Genomic DNA, 20,140 nt, shown 5'->3' with positions numbered 1-20,140 from the left:
AGGATGCACCTGGGGCAGTGCAAGAGCCTGGCCATGGCTACACCCAAGATGGATCTGAGTCAGAGTTTTCACTTTTCATAAGTTTTGGCCCATTTTCATATCGGGGTTAATTGTTTGGGGGAGACCCCAAGGGTGGGGCTGTCCTGGGGTGTTTTTAAACCCAGGGAAGCAGAGCTGAGGGGGCAGATGAGTTCTGGGTGATTTTAATCCCTTAAACAGAGGAGGGGAGCAGAGATGAGGGGGCAGAGGAGTTCTGGGGTGTTTTTAATCCTTTGGCAGAGGAGGGAAGCGCAGCTGAGGGGCACAGGCCAGGCAGGGCCGCCTCATGGCCGGGCCTTTGTCTCCCTCTGCTGGGCGGCCACGGCTCCGCTGCAAACCCTGCTCCACGGAAATCTGGACTTGCTCCGCTCAGAAATTGCAACAAAACTTTTTTTTTTTTTTTTTCCTGTAACGTTGCCCCGTTTTGGGTCTCCTGAGGAATTTTGCGCATTTTGGGAGAATTCCAGAATCCAGCAGCGGCGATAGCACCTCCCGCCCGCTGGGGGGCGCCCTGCAGGACGCGCCGGAAGCCGGAAGTACCGGGAGCACCGGAAGCGGCGGAAGGCGGAAGTGCCGGCGGGGAGCGATGGCGGCGGCGGTGTCGGCCCTCAGCAGCCTGGGGGTGCCCGAGGCCGATGTTGGGGTGAGGCGGGGACGAGACCGGGTGGGACGGGGGTCCCGGCTCTTCCCGGGGCTCCTGGCTGAGTGCAGCTCGTTGCAGAGCGAGGAGGAAGAGGAGGAGGAGCAGGCAGAGCCCGGCCCGGCCGCGGCGGCGGCGGCGGAGCAGAGGCGGGAGGAGCGGCTGCGCCGGTTCCGGGAGCTCCACATGAAGCGGGTACAGGACCAGAACCGGGCCCAAACACTGCCTGGCTGGCGCTGGGGGTCGGGCTGGGCGATCTCCAGGCGTCCCTTCCAGCCCTGATTGCTCTGAGGTTGTTCGGGGTGGGTTCGGTCTCCCGGGGTTCGGGGTTGTTCAGTTTGGGGTTGTTCCCCTCGGGGTTTGGGGATTGTTCCTCTCGGGTTTGTTCTCTCTCTCTCTGTGCTGGAGTTTTGCCCTGTTTGGTTCCAGTACGAGGCCTGCAAGCTGAACAGCCAGGAGGTGGTGGAGGAGGACAAGAGGCTGAAGCTGCCCCCGAACTGGGAAGCTAAAAAGGCTCGGCTGGAGTGGGAGCTGCAGGTGCAGGAGAAGAAGAAGGTAAAGAACCCCCCCAGAGCCCGGGGTGTGAGCTGGGATTAGCAAAGCTGGGCTGGGCTGTGCAGAGCTGGGATTAGCAAATCTGCTCTCTCAGGAATGTGCAGCCAGGGGTGAGGACTACGAGCGGGTGAAGCTGCTGGAGGTCAGCGCCGAGGATGCTGAGAGGTGGGAGAGGAAGAAGAAGAAGAAAAATCCCGACCTGGGCTTCTCAGGTGATATTGAAAATTGTATAAAATATATTTAAAATGCTATGAAATACATAAAACAATGCTATTTATATATAAAATGACAGATTACACTATACAATAAGCAGGTAAAAGGGATTACAAATTTTTCTATAGCAGCATCTTTGTGGTCAGTAATAACTTGTGAAAGCCAATGTGATAAAATGTATTAAAATTTGTATAAAATATATTTAAAATTGTGTAAAGTGCATAAAATAATGCTATAAAATACATAAAAATGCTATAATATATATCAAAAATCTACAGAATACATTACAAATGCTATAAAATGTGTAAAACACTGCTGTAAAAGCCAACAAATTCTGTCCTTTTTAACCCAGACTACGCAGCGGCGCAGCTGCGCCAGTACCAGCGGCTGACCCGGCAGATCAAGCCCGACCTGGAGCAGTACGAGAAGCTCAAGGAGCAGCAGTGAGTCCTGCTGTCAGTCCCTGTGGCATCTCTGAGGCTCAGCACACCCTGAACTCCCTCCTGCCTGTTCTGTAATCTCACCCCTGCTTCACAAGGGGTGAGGGGTAATTAATGAGGTTCATTTCTCCCAGCCGAGCACTGCTGAGCTGGAGGAGTTGTTCACCCAGTGAGGTCACTGGGTTCCAGTTTGTAATCAGGCACTTCCTGGAGCAGGGTTTGGGGTTTTTAAGCTTGCTTTAAGGACTGAGACCTGCCCAGTTTGTGCTCAGACAGATTTGGCATTTCTGGGGGGTTCTGTATCTTCCAGAGGCACCTGCTGGTCTCTCTGTTGGGTTTAATGCTGACATTTGTCACCTGAGTCTGGGAGTGCTACAGCTGAGTGAGGTGTGACAGGGGAGCTCGGGCAAAAGCAGGGAAGCCATGAGGACATGGACAGGAGAAGGGTGAGGGTTCAGAGTGAAAGAGGGGAGATTTAGGCTGGGTATTGGGAAGAGACTTCCCTGTGAAGGTGTTGAGGGCCTGGTAGAGGTTTCCCAGAGAGCTGTGGCTGCCCCTGCATCCCTGGCAGTGCCCAAGGCCAGGTGGGACAGGGCATGGAGCAGTTTGGGATGTAGGGGGGCACTGGCTGGGCTGGGAGGTCCCTGCTGGGATTCCAGGAGCCTCAGCAGTGCCAGGTGTGTAACTGTGCTCTCCCACAGCGGGGAGGCCCTGTACCCCACCTCGGACAGCCTCCTGCACGGCACCCACGTGCCCTCCAAGGAGGGCGTGGACAGGATGGTGGCAGACCTGGAGAAGCAGTGAGTACAGGGGGGACAGGGCAGGGCAGGGCAGGGGGTGCTGCAGGCCCAGGCTCAGCCCCTGTGCCCCACAGGATCGAGAAGAGGGAGAAGTACAGCAGGAGGCGGCCCTACAACGATGACGCCGACATCGACTACATCAACGAGAGGAACGCCAAGTTCAACCAGAAGGCAGAGAGGTTCTATGGGAAATACACAGCTGAGATCAAACAGAACCTGGAGAGGGGCACGGCCGTGTGAGCCTGCCTGGCTCAGCTCAGCTCAGAGCCTGGCCTGTGTGAGCCTGGCCTGTGTGAGCCTGCCTGGCTCAGCTCAGCTCAGAGCCTGGCCTGTGTGAGCCTGGCCTGTGTGAGCCTGCCTGGCACAGCTCAGCTCAGAGCCTGGCCTGTGTGAGCCTGGCCTGGCACAGCTCAGCTCAGAGCCTGGCCTGTGTGAGCCTGGCCTGGCACAGCTCAGCTCAGAGCCTGGCCTGGCTCAGCTCAGCTCGGAGCCTGGCCTGTGTGAGCCTGGCCTGGCACAGCTCAGCTCAGAGCCTGGCCTGGCTCAGCTCAGCTCAGAGCCTGGCCTGTGTGAGCCTGGCCTGGCACAGCTCAGCTCAGAGCCTGGCCTGTGTGAGCCAGGCCCAGCTCACTCCTGGCTCCTCCGTTGCCGTTTCTATTTTCAATTGTATCAAAAGTCGATTGTAGCTGTTGCTCTCTCAGCTCAGTGGTGTTTGCTGTGCTGAACAATGTGCACAATTCAGCTGTAAATAGCTTTGGCTGCAGGAGTAGCCAGGTTCTGCCTTTCATGCTCTAAATAAACTCTTTGGTCTAATGTGGGAGTTGAGTTCCTCAGGTTTGTGTGCCAGCAGGATGAGCAGCAGTGACATTCCCAGGGAAAGGCAGCTCCCCCTGGCCCTCAGCAGTTCCAGGGTGGGATTTCCCTTGCCAGTGCAGCTGTGCAGCCTCAGCCACAGGGACAGGATAGACACAGAATCCTCCCACCCATTTCAGGGTTAATTAAAGAAGCTTTCAGACATGAGCAGTCCAAGTCAGTTTATTTTATTAATAATTTATTTATACAAAAGCCAAGTTTAACCAGTTACTCCCAGTCCATGCAAGAGCTCCTTGTGTTCCTGAACTCCTTTCTCCTGGAGCAGAGGCCTGGACCCCTCCTGCCCTTTCCCTGCCTGCCTCACAGGGAGGCTGATCTTAAACCAAATAAATAGAAGCCTGTACTGGAGCCATTGCTGTGGCAGGCAGCCACAATCCTACACAATCCCCACTTCCAGAGGGGACCCAGGGAAGGAAGATCAAGGCAGGATCCACTCTGGGAATGATGCAACAGCTCTTCTGTGATGCACCTTGAGAGGAGCTGGAGTGCAAAGGAAACCCAGAAATAACCACATGAACTCAGGCCTAACACCTGACACATCCAGTGCAAAACTAAACTTTATTCACTTGAAGTAAACAGTTACACAAGGTAAATCCAGGTGTGCAAAGGACAGCTACTCAACTATGGTTTAGAAAAAGTTACCCACCTGCAAGTTCTAGTCCAATAAAGCAATATAAAATATTTACAAATATACACAAGATGCCCATCTGTGGCTTCTGGATCTGTGTGCTCTCTATCTGAAAGAGAAACCTAAGATTCCAAAAATTAAGACCTCAAAATAAATACTCAGTATTAACAAGTCTTCCAGCCCTCATGAGCGTCCCCCTGTGCTGAGGGTCCAAGTGCTGCAGAGGCAGGGGCTCCCCTCAGCGTGCCCGGAACAGGGAGCTTTTGGGTGAGAAGTTCAGGAATGTTTTCTTCTCCTCCTTCTTGACAGGAACCCACTGCCCATAGGGGCTTCCCTTCCTGTCATCCTCCCTGGCTGGAGAAACCACTGGCTCCTTAACCACAGTGTGGCTCACTGGCTTCTGCAGGGCAGGCTTGGCCATTGTGTTCTGGGGGAAAAAAAGAGATTTCCTGTAAGAAAAGGTGCTAAACCCAAGGGGTTTATCTGTGCTGCTCTTATAAATCATACAATGCTTTCTTCTCCAGCCCCTGGAATTCCTGATGCCTACACTGGTATCAATCACATGCACTTAACACAGGAGAAATCCCTGAATCCTGTGTTTGCATTACTGGAACATGTAACCTGAGATAAGCTGTGTTCTAAACTAGTTCCAGTTTTGAATTGTTTGGGTTGAGGGTAAACACTCATTTCAAACACACCATTGAGGTGTATTCAGGGTGCTCTACCAACTCCTGCAGGGACATCATCAGCAGACATTAAATTATGATTGTTTGGGAGAAGCCCAAGCTGGGGCTGCATCACTCACATTAGGGCTGAAGGAAATGCTCCTCTGGATGGTTGCTCTCTCCATGCCAGCCTTGCTCTCGTCCTCAGCTGCACTCCCAGGTTGCTAAAGAAGAGCAGACACAGCTTAGGAGGGGATCCCTGACCCAGGGCAAGCACAGCTTTCTGTGGAGTGGTTGATATCTCATCTAAAGTGGCTGTAAAGCTACAGCACAGCAGGGCTGAGCCCAGGGTGCAGCTGTGCCCCTTGCTGGGGCAATGGAGGCAGCTCCAGCCCCGTTCAGCCCAGAGAGGGCTCAGGGCCCCAGCAGAGCAGGGACAGCAGCTCTGCACACCCATCCTCTGGAGAACAACAACCAACTTATCTGCAAGGGATGCAGGCCTCTTCTTCTGTACTCTCTCAACATCTGGAATATATTGCATATGTTTATGAAAGGGATGCCTGCAGCATTTGTGTCAAACCCTCAGCAAATTCACTTCCCTTTGCAAGAGCAGCACCTGAGCCAGGCGGTGGCTGCAGGTTTGTATTTACTGTGACTCAGGGGAACACACCACGACAGAACCAAACTAAAATTCACTTTAAGCTGCTCCAGTTTCTCCCTCCCTTCAATTCACAGCAGCTACAGCCCACAAAGTCCCTTAATTACCACCAGATTTTCTTCCTCATGTCTGGAACCATAGTCATGATTTCTATAAGACAGAAATAAAGTATGTAAAATGCATTGTGTGCTTGGGTATGGAATTTCTGGGAAACAGTTTGTTGCACATGAAAAGCTTTTAACAGTTAAAAAATGCAGAAAGATTTAACCTTAAAAAAAAAAAAAAAAACCAAAAAAAAAACCCCAAAAACCTCAGGCTATTCACTAGGTTTGGCAAGGAGACTCCTGGTTTTAGGTCAGAAAGGCATAACCAGTGAATTCATGGGAATTGTCCCATGAGGAGAACAAGTCAAAGGAACAAGTCTCCTCTCCTTCCCCAGCTGTCCCTACTGGACACTCAGGGATCAACCACCTCTGAGAGGGCTCTCTGTGCTTCCAGCTTAAGGCAGAGCCTCGAGGCCTCTGGAGAAGTCTTAGTTCAAGAGTTTGAGCTCATAAGCACAACCTCCACGGGTGAACTACAGCACAGCCATGCAGACAAGTCTGAGAGGTGTTTACCTTGTCAGGGAGAACACTCCATACTTACCTCAGCTGACTCTGTGCCTTCCTCACGCTCCTGCTTCTCACTTTTGACCTCCTTGGCAGGAGCAGAGATCTTCAGGCTGGCTGGCAGGACAATGTTGTCTGTTCCCAGAGCTTTGGCAGCATTGGCTTTTGCAATTTCCAGGAGTTCCCTCTTGTCTACAAGAGGAAGGAATAAAAAAAAAAAGTGCTTTGTGTCACATTAAAATGCATGTGTACCTAAAGCCTAAATCCTGCAGGTTTTACATCTATGCCATCATCAGCTGGGCCTGATCCCATCACAGCCTGTCCCCTGTGCCAATTAATCCTCTCAGGAACAAGTTTTATTGCATTTGTAATGCAGTTTTTAACACATTTGTCCAAGCACGCTGAGGTTTCCCTCACTCGGGCATTACAAACCAAGCAAGCAGAGGACAGACAATCCGTGTGACCCAAACAATCCCTCCCGGCAGTGTCTGCCCCAGACCCTCCCCGGTACCTTTCTCGCTCAGGTGCAGCGGGGAGTGGCTCCGGGAGCGCGTGCGGGAGCGGCTCCTCCAGCCCCGGTAGGCCTCGGGGTACACGGTTCTGCCGAAGCCGTAGTAGCGGCGGCCGCGGGAGCGGGAGCGGCTGCGCGAGTAGGAGCGGCGGTAGCAGGCCCTGCCGCGGGACCAGGAGCGGGAGCGGCGCCGGCCGTAGCGGTGCCGGTAGCGCCGGGGCCGGTAGCGGCCGCGGTAGCGCCGGGAGCCGCGGGAGCGCGAGCGGCTGCGCGAGTAGGAGCGGGAGCGGCGCCGGGAGCGGCGGGAGCGGCGCCGCCGGGAACGGGAGCGCGAGCGGGAGCGGCTCCAGCTGCGCGAGGAGCGGCCCGAGGAGCTGCTGGAGCTGGAGCTGCGCGAGGAGCGGCTGGAGGAGCGGCTGGAGGCGGAGCAGCTCCGCCGGGAGCGGCCCGGGGAGCCCCGGTGCTCGGGAGAGCCGCGGTGCTCGGGAGAGCCCAGCCTCAGGTCGTCCATGAAGTCCGCCATGTCGGCCGTCTGCCCCGCGCTGCCCTTCTGGGCGCTGTCAGCCTCGGCCTCGGGCCTGGCTGCGGCTCGGCAGTGCCCCGTCTCTGTTCCTGAAGGGAGAGAGGCAAGGTCAGTGCCTGCGGCACCAGGGCGCTTCCTCGGCAACAACAAACGCGGGGACACGCAGAGACCGGGGATGATTAAACACCACAACAAGCCCCGGCCAGCTTCCAGTGACAGCTCAGCTCGGCACTTCCCTCTCCCGCGCTCAGCCACAAAACTGAAACGCGAAGTTGTGTGAAAAAAGAAAGGCTTCAGTTTAAACCATGAGTGGCTGGTTCTGTGTGGAATTCTGGAGAGAAGTACGTCTGTGTGGGTTTTAAGTGTAATTCCTTTTGCAGTACCTGTTCTCCTTTAAAAAGGAGGAAAATCTTGCTACTCTTGAAAAGGATTTTCAAGCTATTTCATCACCCTCTATGACACATCTATGATACAAAATAACAATTTGCCTGCAGCTAACTACAAAGTGAGGAGCTTTCAGCTACAATTCCACGCAGGTTTTTACTCCAACGAGGGGAAATAAAACTATCTTGTAAGTATAAAGCAGCTAAGATCTTGCCTGTATTTTATTTTAGAACTCCTGGCACACAGGCCCACACATCCCAGCAGTGTGTGCAACAAGCTGCTGTTAAAAACGCTCCGTGCAAAGCCGGGTGATGATTCAGTGGCCGTGACTCGCACAGGACGCAGTAATTCTTATATTAATAATTAAAATGGCTGTCCCTGGAGTGGCAGCCATTTTATGGCTACAAAGGTTACTCGGGGTAAGGATCTTATCACAAGACTTAAGCCCGGAGTTACGTAACCAGTTTACAGTTAAAGGAAGCTCGCTCTGACACGGAATTTCTATTTAGCGCTCGGTGCAAAACGAGGTTAGGCAACAAATCCAACCCCCGCACTGAAATCTATTTAAAATATAACTTGCGGGAGAGCTGTCAGACGCACTTCTCTCGCTACTACTCCACGTAAAGTTTCACTATTTCACCTCTAGGCCAGGGCCAAGGTCACACTGCCGGGACGGTAATAAGAGAAATCCCCGGCTGCCATCGCTACCCCCCCGTCCCGTCCCGTGTCCCGCCCGATCCGGACCCCTCGAGCCCTCCCGGTCCCGCACTCACCGCTGGGCGCTGCCGGGCACGCCCCGCGCTGGTTCCCCTGAGGCACCTGCGCGCTCCTGGAATAAAACAAATAAAACCCCATAAAAATCCACCCGTGAGCGATCCACAGCCCTCACCCCGCAGCGGCCACCGCGATCGGCCGCTCCCGCCTCCTGCCCCCGGCCGTGCCCCGGCCCGCTGCCTCACCGGCTCCAGCCCGCCGGGCTGCCCCCGCACGGGTCCTGAGGGGAGAGCCCCGCTTCGTGAGTCACCCCCATAGCGCCGGGCCCGCTGCGCCAGCCGCGATCGGCGATAGAAGCGCGACAGAGGAGCGACAGAACCGGAGCAGCCTCTGCCCGTTGCCGCCGCCCGCCAGCGACTGAAGGCGGCCCCAGAACCTTCCAGAACGTCCCTCCCGTTACGCAACCGCGCTCGCGGCGCACGCGCCGGCCCCGCCCAGCGCCCCGCCCCACGAGCGGCGGCCCCGCCCCTCGCCGCCCCTGCGCGCGCGCGCTGCGCCTGCGCGCGGCCGCCGCCGCCGCGTCCCGTGACGGTGAGCGAGGGATGCGCGGGGAGCGCGCGGGGCCGGGGGCGCGCACGGTGCGGGGGATGCGCGGGGAGCGCGCGGCGTGCGGGGACCGGGGTGCGCGGGGTGCAGGGATTGGAGTGCGGGGGATGCGCGGGGTGCAGGGACCGGGGTGCGGGGGATGCGCGGGCTGCAGGGATTGGGGTGCGGGGCATGCGGGGATGCGCGGGGTGCAGGGACGGGAATGCGCGAGGTGCGGGGATTGAGGTGCGCGGAATGCAGGGATTGGGGTGCGGGAGATGCGCGGGGTGCAGTGACCGGGGTGCGGAGGATGCGCGAGGGATGGAGGTATTGGGGTGCGGGAGATGCGCGGTGCGCGCCCCGTGACCGCCCCGGGGTGCGCGCATCGGGGGTGCCCGGGTGGGATCCGCCGGTGGCGATGCCCGGTGCTCGGGCGGTCCCCGGGCTCGGGGGTGCCGCGCCCCGGTTCCTGCGCGGACGGAGCCGCCGTTTCCTCCCGCAGTCGCGGAGCCATGTCCGGATTCCTGGAGAGCCTGCGCTGCTCGGAGTGCGTGGACTGGGGCGAGAAGCGCAACACCATCGCCTCGGTGGCCGCGGGGGTGCTGGTACGGCCCCGCCCTGCTCCGGGCTCCTTTGGGGGTTTCTGTCCCCAGATAAAAATCAGGAGTGGTTCGGGAGCCTCTTGTCCCGCGTTACGAGCGGAAGGATGGGAGGGAACGGCCTCGAGTTGTGCCAGTTGGGTAAAAGGGGAAATTTCTGCACGGAAGGGTGGTCAGGCAGTGCTGGAGTCGCTGTCCCTGGGAATGGTTAAAAAATACCGGGATGTGGCATTTGGGGACACGGTTTAACCACGGTGGGTTGGAATCGATGATTTTAGAAGCTGTTCCAGCCTTAGCGGTTCCAGGGAAAGGAAGAACAGGGATACATTGTCCCTGTGTGTAGCAGCAGAGTTACTGACTAAATCCAGCCTGGTTTCCTCCGTCCGTTTTTGAAATTTCACCGTTTTTCCCATTTTTCACGATGTGACAATAACTGCTGGAGTGGGCAAATCCCTGCCCTTGCAGACGGCTTGATCCCAAACCGATGGTGTCACGGTTTAGTCTGGGTTGGAGGCTGTCAGGCTGTTCAAATATTGATGTTTTCCTAGAGCCATCTCACAGGCTGAGCAAAGACTGTGTCTGTGTTTTAAACTCTATATTTGAAGCTCTATCTGCATTTTAAACTCTATATTTGAACCTCTATCTGCATTTTAAGCTCTGTATTTGAAGCTTTGTCTGCATTTTAAGCTCTGTATTTGAAGCTTTGTCTGCATTTTAAGCTCTTTTCCCCCCCAGTTTTTCACAGGCTGGTGGATCATCATCGATGCTGCTGTGAAATACCCTCAGGTGGAAGACTTCAACCATTCCTACCACGCCTGTGGGGTGATAGCCACCATTGCATTCCTCATGTGAGCGGGAAAAAGTTGTAAAATTTTAAAAGTCATAAAATAGTATATTTATAAGTTATTTTAATAGTATATTTAAATAGTATATTTATAAATTATTTTAATAGTATATTTAAATAGTAGATTTAATAATTTTTAAAGCGTATTTATAAATTATTTATAAATTATATTTATAAATTATTTTCTCCAATGACACTGGACAAGCCAACACTCCATCAAATTTCTCCTTCTCTCTGAAAGAATGCAAATCAATAAATTATTTACATAAAGCGTGTGAGAAAGTTGATCACAAGACTGTAAACATCAGAAGGCTTAGAAAATCTCCAAAAATCAGGGTGACAGCCTCGTGATGTGCACTTTGCACACAAGGCCCCACCCCAGCAGGGCAGTGAGAGTGACAGGGAGATTTTTAATGTCACTTTTGTCCCCTTTTGCCCAGGATCAACGCCGTGTCCAACGGGCAGGTGCGGGGGGACAGCTACAGCGAGGGCTGCCTGGGCCAGACAGGTACCAGGGCTGGGGGTCCCTGTTCATTCTCTTCATTTTATATTTTCTGAAAAAAAAAAAAATATTTTTGGGGGGATTTTTTTTTTCTGGGAAGCTGAGAAGCTTCAGAGAAAAATGAAAACAATAATTATCTTATTTGGTTTTCTCATGTTTTGTTGTTTTGGAGATTGTTTATTTAATAGGTGATTGTTTTATTGTAAATTGTTTTTATTTATCAGGGGTTATATTGATTATATATGATTATATATTTATTATATATATTATATGTATAATATATATTATTATATGTTTATTATTTATTATATTGTTTTTATTAATCAGGGGCTAAGCTGTGTCAGACTGGAAAGAGAGCCACGAGTTTTTGTTAATATCTTCTAGCTTTTTGTTTGTATATTTTTTTTTGTATTTTTCAGTATAGTGTTAATATAGCATTTTAAAATACAATATAGAAAATAATTTCTAAAATTGTTTTATAATTTATATTTATATTATATATATTATGTGATGTAATTTGTACAATACATTATATATAACAGCACATCCCCATCCCCTTGCAGGGGCTCGCATCTGGCTCTTCATTGGCTTCATGATGGCTTTTGGCTCCCTCATTGCCTCCATGTGGATCCTCTTTGGGGGCTACGTGGTTAAAGGTAAGAGCTGAGCCTGGTTTGGGCAGTTTAAGGTGTTTTAAATGATTTCTGGATTTTTAGAACTGGTGTTCAGAGGGTTTCTAGGCAGGCCCAGTTTGAATATCTTGCCCTACACTCCCCTTTCCCATGTTATTACTGATATTGGGATGGATTTGATCTAAGTACAAACTTCCTCTACAAACCCAGCTGGGAGCTCCATGGATATAATTAAAGTGCTGCAGTTTTAAGGGAATCATTCCCTGGGTGAAGGCTTATTCCCAGAATACAAATTACTGAGTGAGCTCCTGCAGATTGCTCCCAAAGCCTCTCTGCTGAATCAGCCCAAGGGAAATGACATGTCAGAATTGGGATATGCCTGAAAATTACTTCAAAAAAATTTATGGAGATTTTTTTTTTTTTCCTCTTAGAAAAACCAGTGGTGTATCCAGGAATAGCAGTGTTTTTCCAGAATGCATTCATCTTTTTTGGGTAAGACTGACCTCTTTTATTTGTTTCCCATTTAATTTTAATGATAAAACCCTGAAAGTTGCTGTGACCTGGTTGGTGCTCAAGTCCTGTTTTGTAAGCACACCTGTGTGAATAAACTGGGATGTGCCTGCACAGGAACTGCATTAGCAAATCCCCCTTGAATCCTTGTGTTTTAAACAGGAGGGGCTGGATTTGTGGTGTCCCTTTGTGTTCCCACAGGGGCCTGGTGTTCAAGTTTGGGCGCACAGAGGATCTGTGGCAGTGAAGCCCCTGGAGTGCCCTGGGCTTTACCTGCACCCCCAAGGTTTTGTAAAACCATTTTGTAAACCTTCCATCGTGGCTGAGGAGAAATCAAGGAAAGCTGAAAGCACTAAATCCAGCTCTACTCTGGTTATTTTTTTTACTCTTGTACGTCCACTTCAGTGTTGTGGTGTTTTTGAGAAATGTAAAATTCCTACAAACAACAGTGGAGTCACTTTTCTAAAATGATGTTTGTTACAAATAAAAGGAGAGTGGAATATGGATGTATTTAACCAGCTCTTTCTATGATGTTATTTACACTCCTAGACTTATTAAAAATGCATTTAAACAACCTTTTAACAGATATTTATTAAATATTTCCTATATCTGGGCAATATAACCATTTCTTCCATTTCAAAACTTTCTGGTGTGTGGCTTTTCTTGTGTCATTCAGAACTGCGGTGCTTTGGGATTTTTCTTTCCCCTCCATCCCTGAGTGTTCCCTTTATCCTGTGGTGATAAAGAGGAGCTGGCTGGGAAGTACCAGCTCCCAGCTGTGTGTAGAAGCTTTGGGCAGCTGCTGAACTGCTGCTGGCCCTTTGGGAGCTGGGAACAAGGAGACCTGGGAGCATTCCCTGGGAGCTGCAGGGACCTGCTGAGGCAGCAGGGAGTGGATGAGGCAGGGAGCCCCAGCAAAGGGCTCAGCCCCTGTCATGAGCTCCCTCCCTCACTGCTCCCAGGCTGCTGCAGGAAGGGAAACAGCCACGGTTCATTTTCACTCTTTATTAGGTAAGCGCTGCTCAAAGATCTTCTACACCAGCTATTTCTGAGAGAAAGAACCACTGAGGATCCACTTAAATCACCAGTGCACTTCAAAGCAGGGTTGGCTGGCAGAGGATGCCCTGTCCCCACAGTCCTGCTCTCCAGTGCTGGCAGCACTGAGACCCCTGCCCTGCGCTGTCCCCCCGAGCTGCTCTGAGCTCTGTCTGTGTTTTACACCCAGGGCTTTCAGGAACACCACCCACAGCTGAATTTGGCCAGCAGAACCTCCCACTATCCAGGTTTTTCCAGGAGTTCTGGCCCTGCTCCAGCTCACTCATCCAATCCTGGCTTGTCAAGGCCTTCAGCAGAATCAATTCAGCTCAAAGACTTGAGTGCTTTGCTAGGTAAGAAGTGCTCCTTGAGAAATGACACTTCCAAATCCATCATTCTGCCTGGTAAACTCAGGAGTTAAAAATAGTTTAATGGTTCCAAGCATTTGGATTGAGAAGCCATGAATCATATCTTACAAAAATGTTTTAAGGTAAGGCCAACAAAGCAGAAAAGCTGAATGCACCTGAAGTTTGCATCTGTGAATTCACACTCTGTATCTTTCAAGAATAACTGGAACAGTTGCATTTTTGAGTGTCCATTGGGGTGGTTTCTGTGGGCCTGAGAATTGGTATTTCGGTGCTCTTTGAACCCATCATAGCTGTTCAGTTTTTCTGGTGATAAAGAGGAAAATCTTATCTTGGTCCTGTCTGTCAGCTGGAATCCTCCACTCAAAATCCAACAGACAAGTGGGGAAACTGTGAACACAAACATTCTTGTATCAGAACATATCAAATCATCACAGGAAAACCCCTGAAACCAATGGAAAAGCTGATTAAAAGCTTATTTTCACCCATTTGTTAATCCTGTAATTCAGATACAGCCTCACATCAGCACCTAAGGGTGCCCAAGGACTGTTTGTGCATCAAAATGTGCTGGGAAAAGGAATAACTCTTTTTTCCCCATATTTTTAATTCAAATACCAGGAGTTCTTCATCAAGGTGCTGAATGAACTCCCCCAGAGAGAATCTGAAATCATTTTGAAACTCACCTCCCAGTAAAACTGATCATCAAAGTACTTGGAGACATGCACAGCTTTCAGCAGTTTGATGTTTAGGATCAAACCTGTTGGTGAAAAGAGAGAGATCCAAAATAAACACAAACAGCAGGGCAAGGGGAGGATTGTGTGGAACAGGAGTTTCTTGGCAACATTTATCCCAATGTAACAAATCAAAACACAAATTCAGATCCTAAATCCTCCAGCAGAGCCCCCCTGACTCAAGCTGGCCTTAAATACAAAAAGAGGCTTGCCAGGATCAAGGGACACTAAAAATGAATTGCTTTAGGTAAAGCCCCGTTAAACAGCTGCTAGATTATGAAAATACATCAAAATGATGATGAGTTTCTAGCATGAGGAGTGCCTGTGTATTAAACACAATCTGCCTTATCAGCACTGCTGTTTTGGGATCTCTGGTGGGAACCTCTGGATTTTTGAACAGTTGGATAAACACTGAACGTTTGGTTATTTCAGCTGGATGTTTTCTAAAGATCTGCTCCTTCTTCATTACACTTAAAGTAATGCAAAGGTTTAAATAAATTAAAACACTCCAAAAATCACTGTAGGGTATGAGGTTTAAATAAATTAAAACAGCCCAAAATCACTGTAGGGTGTGAGGTTTAAATAAATTAAAACATCCCAAAATCACTGTAGGGTGTGAGGTTTAAATAAATTAAAACACCCCAAAATCACTGTAGGTTGTGTTTCCCAGCAATTTTCACTGGCCATTTCTCTGTTGCCCTGAGGGGCTGGGGAAAAGCAGCAGCTGCCACAAACCAGAGCATCCCATGGGAGCCACGTGAGGGCTGCTGCTCCCAAAGCAGCAAAAAGTCCCAAAAATCCCAAATCAAGGTTGATCAAAGGGCTGCAGCTGGGCTGAGGCAGCTCCTGATGTTGTTGAAACTTTGCACATTTGCTCCAAATGGCCTAAAAAGTGACAAGCCCCAGATTGGGGCATCTTCTGTCAATAAGACAAGACCCAAAAGTGGAAGCATTTTCATCTTCTCACCTCTCCTGTCTGCAGGTTGAAGGCAGCTGTTAAACCTTGGTTAAAATAGAATTTCAGCACTGAAAGAATGGTGCTGCTGGGTTATTTCTGTGCAAAACAGCTCTGGCTGGGGAGAGCCCCTGGCACTCACTTGTCCCACAGATGACTCACCCAGAGCTGCTCCAAGGAAATGAAGGGATCCTGGGATGTTTCAGTACTGACCTGTAATCAGTCCTGTTATCAAGGCAGTGCAGATGGTCTGGCAGAAGGCACCAATATAAACAAAGGCATCATAACCCAGTCTGAAAAGCAAAAAATGTGTTTCACCTTTTATTTAACATTACCAGTGTGGATGAATCTGCAGCTATCAAAATCTCTCACAGAAGCTGTAATTCTCAAATCTGCAGCTGCAGTGAGATGTTTTAGGAACATACCACAGCCTAATGCAGACTTCAGAAGATTTGTTTTGTCCATCCTTTTGGTATTAAAACTTCTTTAAATGTTTCATTAAGAACATGATGAGAAGTGTCAGGCCCTCATTTCTCCCTCCCTCCTGAGCTCCTCAAAACATCCCAAACCCTCAAGTGAGCCTTGCAGGGAGGCACATGCCCAGCCTTCATCTCCTGTGTCTGCTGTATTTAACATAAGCAAAAAGGGAGACAGAAAACAGGACCTAAAGTCTGCTCAAATCTCAAATTCCTTTTTAATGACTTATTTTGGTTTTGTTTTTCGACTTCAGGGTTATCATGGGTTACCTGATATAAAACAATGTATCTGTGATGACATTCAGGCTCTCTGGATGTCCAACAACTCTTCTCAGGGCACACTGCAGTGAGGATGATTTATCTTCATTATTTAATGCAAGAATTTATGTACCTGGATAATTCATTCCATCGTGTGTCAATCCCATCTTCCACAACTCTGAGAACAACAGCGGCCACAGCTCCAAGCACAGCAGGCAAACCAAAAGTGAAATGAACTCCAGAAGTATCCTGAAGCTTCAAGGCAGGATTAAAGCACCTCTGGGAAGAAGAAAAAGGTTTAATTACACCCAGAAACACAAGTTGGTAATTGCAGATCAGCTGTTGCAGACCCAGAGGATGAATTTGCTCTCAGGAGCTGCAATCCTGCACTCTGCTCAAAACACCTCAGGTTTCCTAGTTTGGAAAAGAGGCTTCCCTTGGGGTATCCTGCACTGCAAAAAAAGCCTGGCACAGCTTACCCAAGAAGCATTCAGGGGACTGAGCCTTACCTGGACACAGTGGGACCCCAGGACGGCGGTGGCACTGGCCAGCAGCCCCAGCAGCATGGCAATCCAGGGCTGGTGGATGCGCTCGGCGGTGTAGCTGACAGTGACCCCTCCAGCCAGCACTGCACTGCGGATCTGAGCCTGGGAGAGCAACCACAGGGACTCCTTAGAGGGCTGGCAGGGATACAACAGGGGGCAGTGCCTCTGCACTGAAAGGGGAAGGTGCAGATGCAATGTTGGGAGGGAATTGTTCCCTGGCAGGGTGGGCAGGCCCTGGCACAGGGTGCCCAGAGCAGCTGGGGCTGCCCCTGGGTCCCTGGCAGTGCCCAAGGCCAGGCTGGGCAGGGCTGGGAGCACCTGGGACAGTGGGAGGTGTCCCTGCCATGGCAGGGGTGGGATGAGGTGATCTTTGATGCCCCTTCCCATCCAAACCCCTCAGTGAGTCTGTGACTGTCAGACCCTGGACAAGGTTTCACCTCCTGAGAGTACCACAAAATCTCTTTGAAGAGAAAAACCCCAGGCAGGGTTTTCCCTCATCCTTACCATTCTGAATTTGCCATCCTTGGAGGTCAGAGCAGACAACATGAAGGCAGCCACAGCACTCACTGCGAGGGCCAAGTAAGTGTTGAGCACTGCTTGCATCTTGAAGGAAGGCAGGATAGAATTGAAGCTCGGCCAGAACACCCAGACAAACACCGTGCCTTGGGGACAAGGAAAGAGACCCTCAGAGCTGCTCTGAAGCACAGGGCACCACCACTGCCTGTCTCTGGAGGGCTCCAGCCCACAGTGTGTGCATCCCCTGTAATTCCCAAACCTTTCCCAAGCAGAGCTGCTCTAAAGTCGCTCCTGGAGGAGCTGGCAGTGTCACACTTCCTCTGGCAGGAATGCAAACAGCTCCTTCTGCTCCTCATGGGCAGCGTTTGGGCAGCCCAGGCTCCTGGAGCAAGGGCCCTGCCTCACCTGCCTGGGGCAGCGCTGCACACACCCCATTCCAGCCGGCAGAGGGACAGACGGACACAGGGACACACGGACACAGGGACCTCAGAGCCCCTCGGGCTGGTCCCAGCCGGCCCTGTGGCCCTGGCTGTGCACAGACTCCAGCACAAACACAAGCTCAGCTCCTTTGGCATTCCCACTGCTGCGTTTTGTTCCCATCGCCGATGCTGTGTTCCCCATCCCTCAGAGGTGCCACACCCTGGTGCAATGCACCTGACAGTGACATTTGATGTGCTCTTGTCCAAGACCCCTAACAGGTGACACAGGCATTGTCACTATGAGGCACACATCCAGTTTCCATTGCTACTATCCATGATTTCAGTGCACCAAGGCACAGATAACCCTGCCTCAGACAGGAGAGGCCCTTTCAGCAACTCTAAACTTAAGGTGGCACTGAGGGCTTGTGAGATAATTCATCCTATTCCCATTGATCAGGCAGTCAGTCAGTCATAAATACAGATACAAAATCCTCTGCAGCATTCTCATGAGGATCTGCTCAGCTCTGGAAATAAACAGCAAACAAGAACCCAAGGGACACAAAAGAGCAGCATTTAAATTTTGTATTCCCCAAACTGAGCAAAAACTGACTGAGAATGAGACTCTGTGGACCCCTGCAGGAAGCTCTGGGCTCAGCTGGTGGCAGTTGCACTACTGTGATAATGAAGACACCAAATTGCTCCCCTAAGAAAAGGAATGAAAGTCCCAGGCACTGAGCCTGTCCCTCCCCAGCTCCTCTCTGGTGGGCCTGCCTGTATCACACTCCCCACCCTTCACCAGGCTTTATCTCCTTATTTCCCTTACCAGCAGGGACTGCCCTTTTCTATCTCTGTGCACCACCTGGACCAACAGCCTGAGCCCTGCTGAAACACAAGTTATGAGCTCAGCTCTGGCACACAGCCCCTCACCACAAGCCAAGGGGACAACCTGGCCAGGAAAGGGAGTGCTGAACCTGGAGAAAGAGCTGGAGCAGCCTTTATGCTGAGGTGACAAAGCAAACTGAGCCCCAGCTGTGGCAGGAGTGGCCTCTGGGCCAGGCAGGAAAGGGGCCACTGTCACAAGCAGCAGCAGTTCCTGTGCTTGGCTGCATGCAGAGCTGCATTTTGCATTTAAACCCCCCAAGCCCACCCTCGTGCAGCTGGGGCATGGCAGGCAGGACTCACCCAGCACTGAGAACAGCTCTGACTTCGGGGTGCTCCTGTTCTTGTCCAGCCCTGGGGGAGGCTCAGGGAAGCAGGAGGCCAGTGCCAGGCCAAAGTAGGCTCCAAAGAGGTACACGTGCAGCCCAGTGAGGTGCTCTGGGACCTGCCCCAACACAACATCCACAGCTTATCGTGGGCTGAGCCAGGCCACACAGAGCCTTTGCTCCAAAGCCCCAGCGACATTTCCCCCCACATCTCTGCAAATCCCACCAGGGTACCTCCAGGAATGTCTCGTTGATGTATCTGCTCACAGAGAAGAAGGTTAATTCCACCAGGGTCATCACAATTAACTGCACAGGATTGGCCCTGCCCAGCACAGCCCCAGTGGAGATGACCACAGCAGTCACACTCACAAAAGCCCTCGCTAGACTGCAAGAAAGAGAGGAAAGAACAACAGCTCAGTCTCAGGGTGACACCAGGGCCAATAAAAAGGAATTACACAGAGCAATGCACTTAAAAACCAAAAGCCCTCTAAAATGCCTGCAAATGTGACTCTGCCCATCCCTACCAGGGCCCCACAGGGAGCAATCAGCAGTTCTGCACCAGCCCAGCTCTAACATGAACTCATTACCTTTCCAAACCAAGTTCATTTTGCTCTCCCCTAAAGAAAACTAATAAATCTTCTGCCAGCACAGAGCACTGGACACCAAGAACAACGAGCAGGAAGTTGAACCCGGTGCTGCTAAAGCCATATCTTCTCAGAACCATCAGGAAGAAGCCAAATCCAAAAATCACCATGTGGTTGACATCTTGGAATTCTGCAGGACAGAAAAGAACAAGACAAGCGGTGAAATTATTAATACAGATTTCTGGTTTAAAAAAAAAAAAACCAATTAAAAATTACAATGAACTAAGAAGCCTTCAGATAAGAATTTAGGTGCCACTATTGTTTAGAGCTTGCAAAGAATTCCAGAGCTTTCTTCCCCATGTATAATCAGAGAAAAAATACCCTCAATGCTGAATTTATTTTTACACACTGATCTGAACGGATCAGCATGTGTAAATGGATCAGGATGGGGGCTGAGAGGTGAAAACCCCAACAGAAAACTGACCAAAATTACAATTTAGTCTTGGATCCCCATCACACCTGTGACATAAAGAAACTCCCAGCACTCCTGGCAAGTTCAAAGAGCAATAAAACCATTCTGCTCCTCACCAGCAGACCCTTGTGTGCAGAGAACAGGGGTGCCCCCTGTTCCCCAGGGGGGTGCCAGGCTTACCTGGGTAGGAGTTGGATAAGGAGTAGGTGTCACTGACACCTGGGAAGCCAAAGAAGGAGCGGAGGAGAAGCAGAGCCTGCAGCAGAAGGATCAGCCAGGGCACGCTGCAGCGGAAGCTGAGGTAGCGGGAAGGCATCGTGCACTACATGGAGCAGCAGCTCAGGAGAGATTCCTCTGGTCCCTGCGCCCTGTGGGACTGTCCCTGTGCCCTGTGGGACTGTCCCTGAGCCCTCACACCAGCAGCAGAGGAGCTGTGGAGGCCAGCAATGGGAGCTCAGTGAGAGATAAAAGGGCTGAGAGGCGTGAGCAGGGAGCAGCTCCTTATCTGGGCTGTGGCAGGAGCCAAACGGAGTCCGGCTCACATGGGCTGAGCTCAGAGTGTCTGTGGACACAGCCACAGCCAGAGCCAGAGCTATGGTCACAGCCACAGCCACGGGCACAGCCACAGCCATGGGCACAGCCATGGGCACATCCAG

At 51.2% G+C, this 20,140-nt stretch overlaps 4 protein-coding genes across 13 annotated transcripts; 2 read left to right on the top strand and 2 right to left on the bottom strand.

Moving 5' to 3' along the window:
* Window positions 1–557: 557 nt before the first annotated feature.
* SYF2 (SYF2 pre-mRNA splicing factor) lies at window positions 558–3,500 on the top strand. 7 transcript variants are annotated; one of them, XM_071453196.1, is made up of 9 exons: window positions 558–682; window positions 761–874; window positions 1,109–1,234; window positions 1,329–1,446; window positions 1,800–1,890; window positions 2,589–2,687; window positions 2,762–2,960; window positions 3,046–3,116; window positions 3,213–3,500. In XM_071453196.1, exons 1-7 carry the CDS (start codon window positions 626–628, stop codon window positions 2,925–2,927), a joined length of 771 nt encoding a protein of 256 aa, XP_071309297.1. In that variant the 5' UTR covers window positions 558–625; the 3' UTR covers window positions 2,928–2,960; window positions 3,046–3,116; window positions 3,213–3,500. The 7 variants fall into 7 exon arrangements, with proteins under 7 accessions (XP_071309297.1, XP_071309296.1, XP_071309295.1 ...); XM_071453195.1 differs by having other exon boundaries at window positions 2,762–2,970; window positions 3,042–3,116; XM_071453194.1 differs by having other exon boundaries at window positions 2,762–2,975.
* A 599-nt stretch (window positions 3,501–4,099) lies between these two features.
* RSRP1 (arginine and serine rich protein 1) lies at window positions 4,100–8,705 on the bottom strand. Of its 2 annotated transcripts, XM_071453187.1 has the most exons (6): window positions 8,497–8,700; window positions 8,311–8,366; window positions 6,631–7,242; window positions 6,157–6,311; window positions 4,994–5,077; window positions 4,100–4,615 (listed from the first exon to the last, which is right to left on the bottom strand). In XM_071453187.1, the coding sequence occupies exons 1-6, from the start codon at window positions 8,565–8,567 to the stop codon at window positions 4,427–4,429; spliced, it is 1,167 nt and encodes a 388-aa protein (XP_071309288.1). In that variant the 5' UTR covers window positions 8,568–8,700; the 3' UTR covers window positions 4,100–4,426. The 2 variants fall into 2 exon arrangements, with proteins under 2 accessions (XP_071309288.1, XP_071309289.1); XM_071453188.1 differs by lacking the exon at window positions 4,994–5,077 and having other exon boundaries at window positions 8,497–8,705.
* An 18-nt stretch (window positions 8,706–8,723) lies between these two features.
* Window positions 8,724–12,565, top strand: TMEM50A (transmembrane protein 50A). 3 transcript variants are annotated; one of them, XM_071453198.1, is made up of 7 exons: window positions 8,724–8,842; window positions 9,339–9,441; window positions 10,171–10,283; window positions 10,720–10,787; window positions 11,345–11,437; window positions 11,845–11,905; window positions 12,125–12,565. In XM_071453198.1, exons 2-7 carry the CDS (start codon window positions 9,349–9,351, stop codon window positions 12,168–12,170), a joined length of 474 nt encoding a protein of 157 aa, XP_071309299.1. In that variant the 5' UTR covers window positions 8,724–8,842; window positions 9,339–9,348; the 3' UTR covers window positions 12,171–12,565. The 3 variants fall into 3 exon arrangements, with proteins under 3 accessions (XP_071309299.1, XP_071309300.1, XP_071309302.1); XM_071453199.1 differs by having other exon boundaries at window positions 8,813–8,889; XM_071453201.1 differs by lacking the exon at window positions 8,724–8,842 and adding an exon at window positions 8,857–8,873.
* Window positions 12,566–12,913: 348 nt separating this feature from the next.
* On the bottom strand, window positions 12,914–19,918 carry LOC139602943 (RH-like protein). The gene is made up of 10 exons (XM_071453189.1): window positions 19,665–19,918; window positions 19,016–19,202; window positions 18,663–18,813; window positions 18,406–18,547; window positions 16,793–16,950; window positions 16,253–16,390; window positions 15,877–16,022; window positions 15,223–15,302; window positions 14,007–14,080; window positions 12,914–13,713 (listed from the first exon to the last, which is right to left on the bottom strand). Exons 1-10 carry the CDS (start codon window positions 19,798–19,800, stop codon window positions 13,687–13,689), a joined length of 1,239 nt encoding a protein of 412 aa, XP_071309290.1. The 5' UTR covers window positions 19,801–19,918; the 3' UTR covers window positions 12,914–13,686.
* Window positions 19,919–20,140: the final 222 nt, after the last annotated feature.

The sequence above is a fragment of the Agelaius tricolor genome, unplaced genomic scaffold (assembly GCF_023055355.1).
Source record: "Agelaius tricolor isolate 1412-34295 unplaced genomic scaffold, bAgeTri1.0.p SCAF_36, whole genome shotgun sequence".
NCBI lineage: Eukaryota > Metazoa > Chordata > Aves > Passeriformes > Icteridae > Agelaius > Agelaius tricolor.
This window is presented reverse-complemented; position numbering and strand designations above follow the sequence as displayed.

Bases quoted from the DNA above. Each gene is read 5' to 3' on its own strand.
- TMEM50A (XM_071453198.1), top strand. From the start codon at position 9,349: ATGTCCGGATTCCTGGAGAGCCTGCGCTGCTCGGAGTGCGTGGACTGG. The intron at 9,442-10,170 runs GTACGGCCCCGC...TTTCCCCCCCAG, and splicing joins CGGTGGCCGCGGGGGTGCTG to TTTTTCACAGGCTGGTGGAT. The intron at 11,438-11,844 runs GTAAGAGCTGAG...TTTTCCTCTTAG, and splicing joins TGGGGGCTACGTGGTTAAAG to AAAAACCAGTGGTGTATCCA.
- RSRP1 (XM_071453187.1), bottom strand. From the start codon at position 8,567: ATGGGGGTGACTCACGAAGCGGGGCTCTCCCCTCAGGACCCGTGCGGG. The intron at 8,367-8,496 runs GTGAGGCAGCGG...GTTTTATTCCAG, and splicing joins AGCCCGGCGGGCTGGAGCCG to GAGCGCGCAGGTGCCTCAGG. The intron at 6,312-6,630 runs GTACCGGGGAGG...TTCCTCTTGTAG, and splicing joins GCTGCACCTGAGCGAGAAAG to ACAAGAGGGAACTCCTGGAA.
- SYF2 (XM_071453196.1), top strand. From the start codon at position 626: ATGGCGGCGGCGGTGTCGGCCCTCAGCAGCCTGGGGGTGCCCGAGGCC. The intron at 683-760 runs GTGAGGCGGGGA...AGCTCGTTGCAG, and splicing joins TGCCCGAGGCCGATGTTGGG to AGCGAGGAGGAAGAGGAGGA. The intron at 1,447-1,799 runs GTGATATTGAAA...TTTTTAACCCAG, and splicing joins TCCCGACCTGGGCTTCTCAG to ACTACGCAGCGGCGCAGCTG.
- LOC139602943 (XM_071453189.1), bottom strand. From the start codon at position 19,800: ATGCCTTCCCGCTACCTCAGCTTCCGCTGCAGCGTGCCCTGGCTGATC. The intron at 16,951-18,405 runs GTGAGTCCTGCC...CTTGTCCCCAAG, and splicing joins AGAGCTGTTCTCAGTGCTGG to GCACGGTGTTTGTCTGGGTG. The intron at 16,023-16,252 runs GTAAGGCTCAGT...TCTTCTTCCCAG, and splicing joins TGGGGTCCCACTGTGTCCAG to AGGTGCTTTAATCCTGCCTT.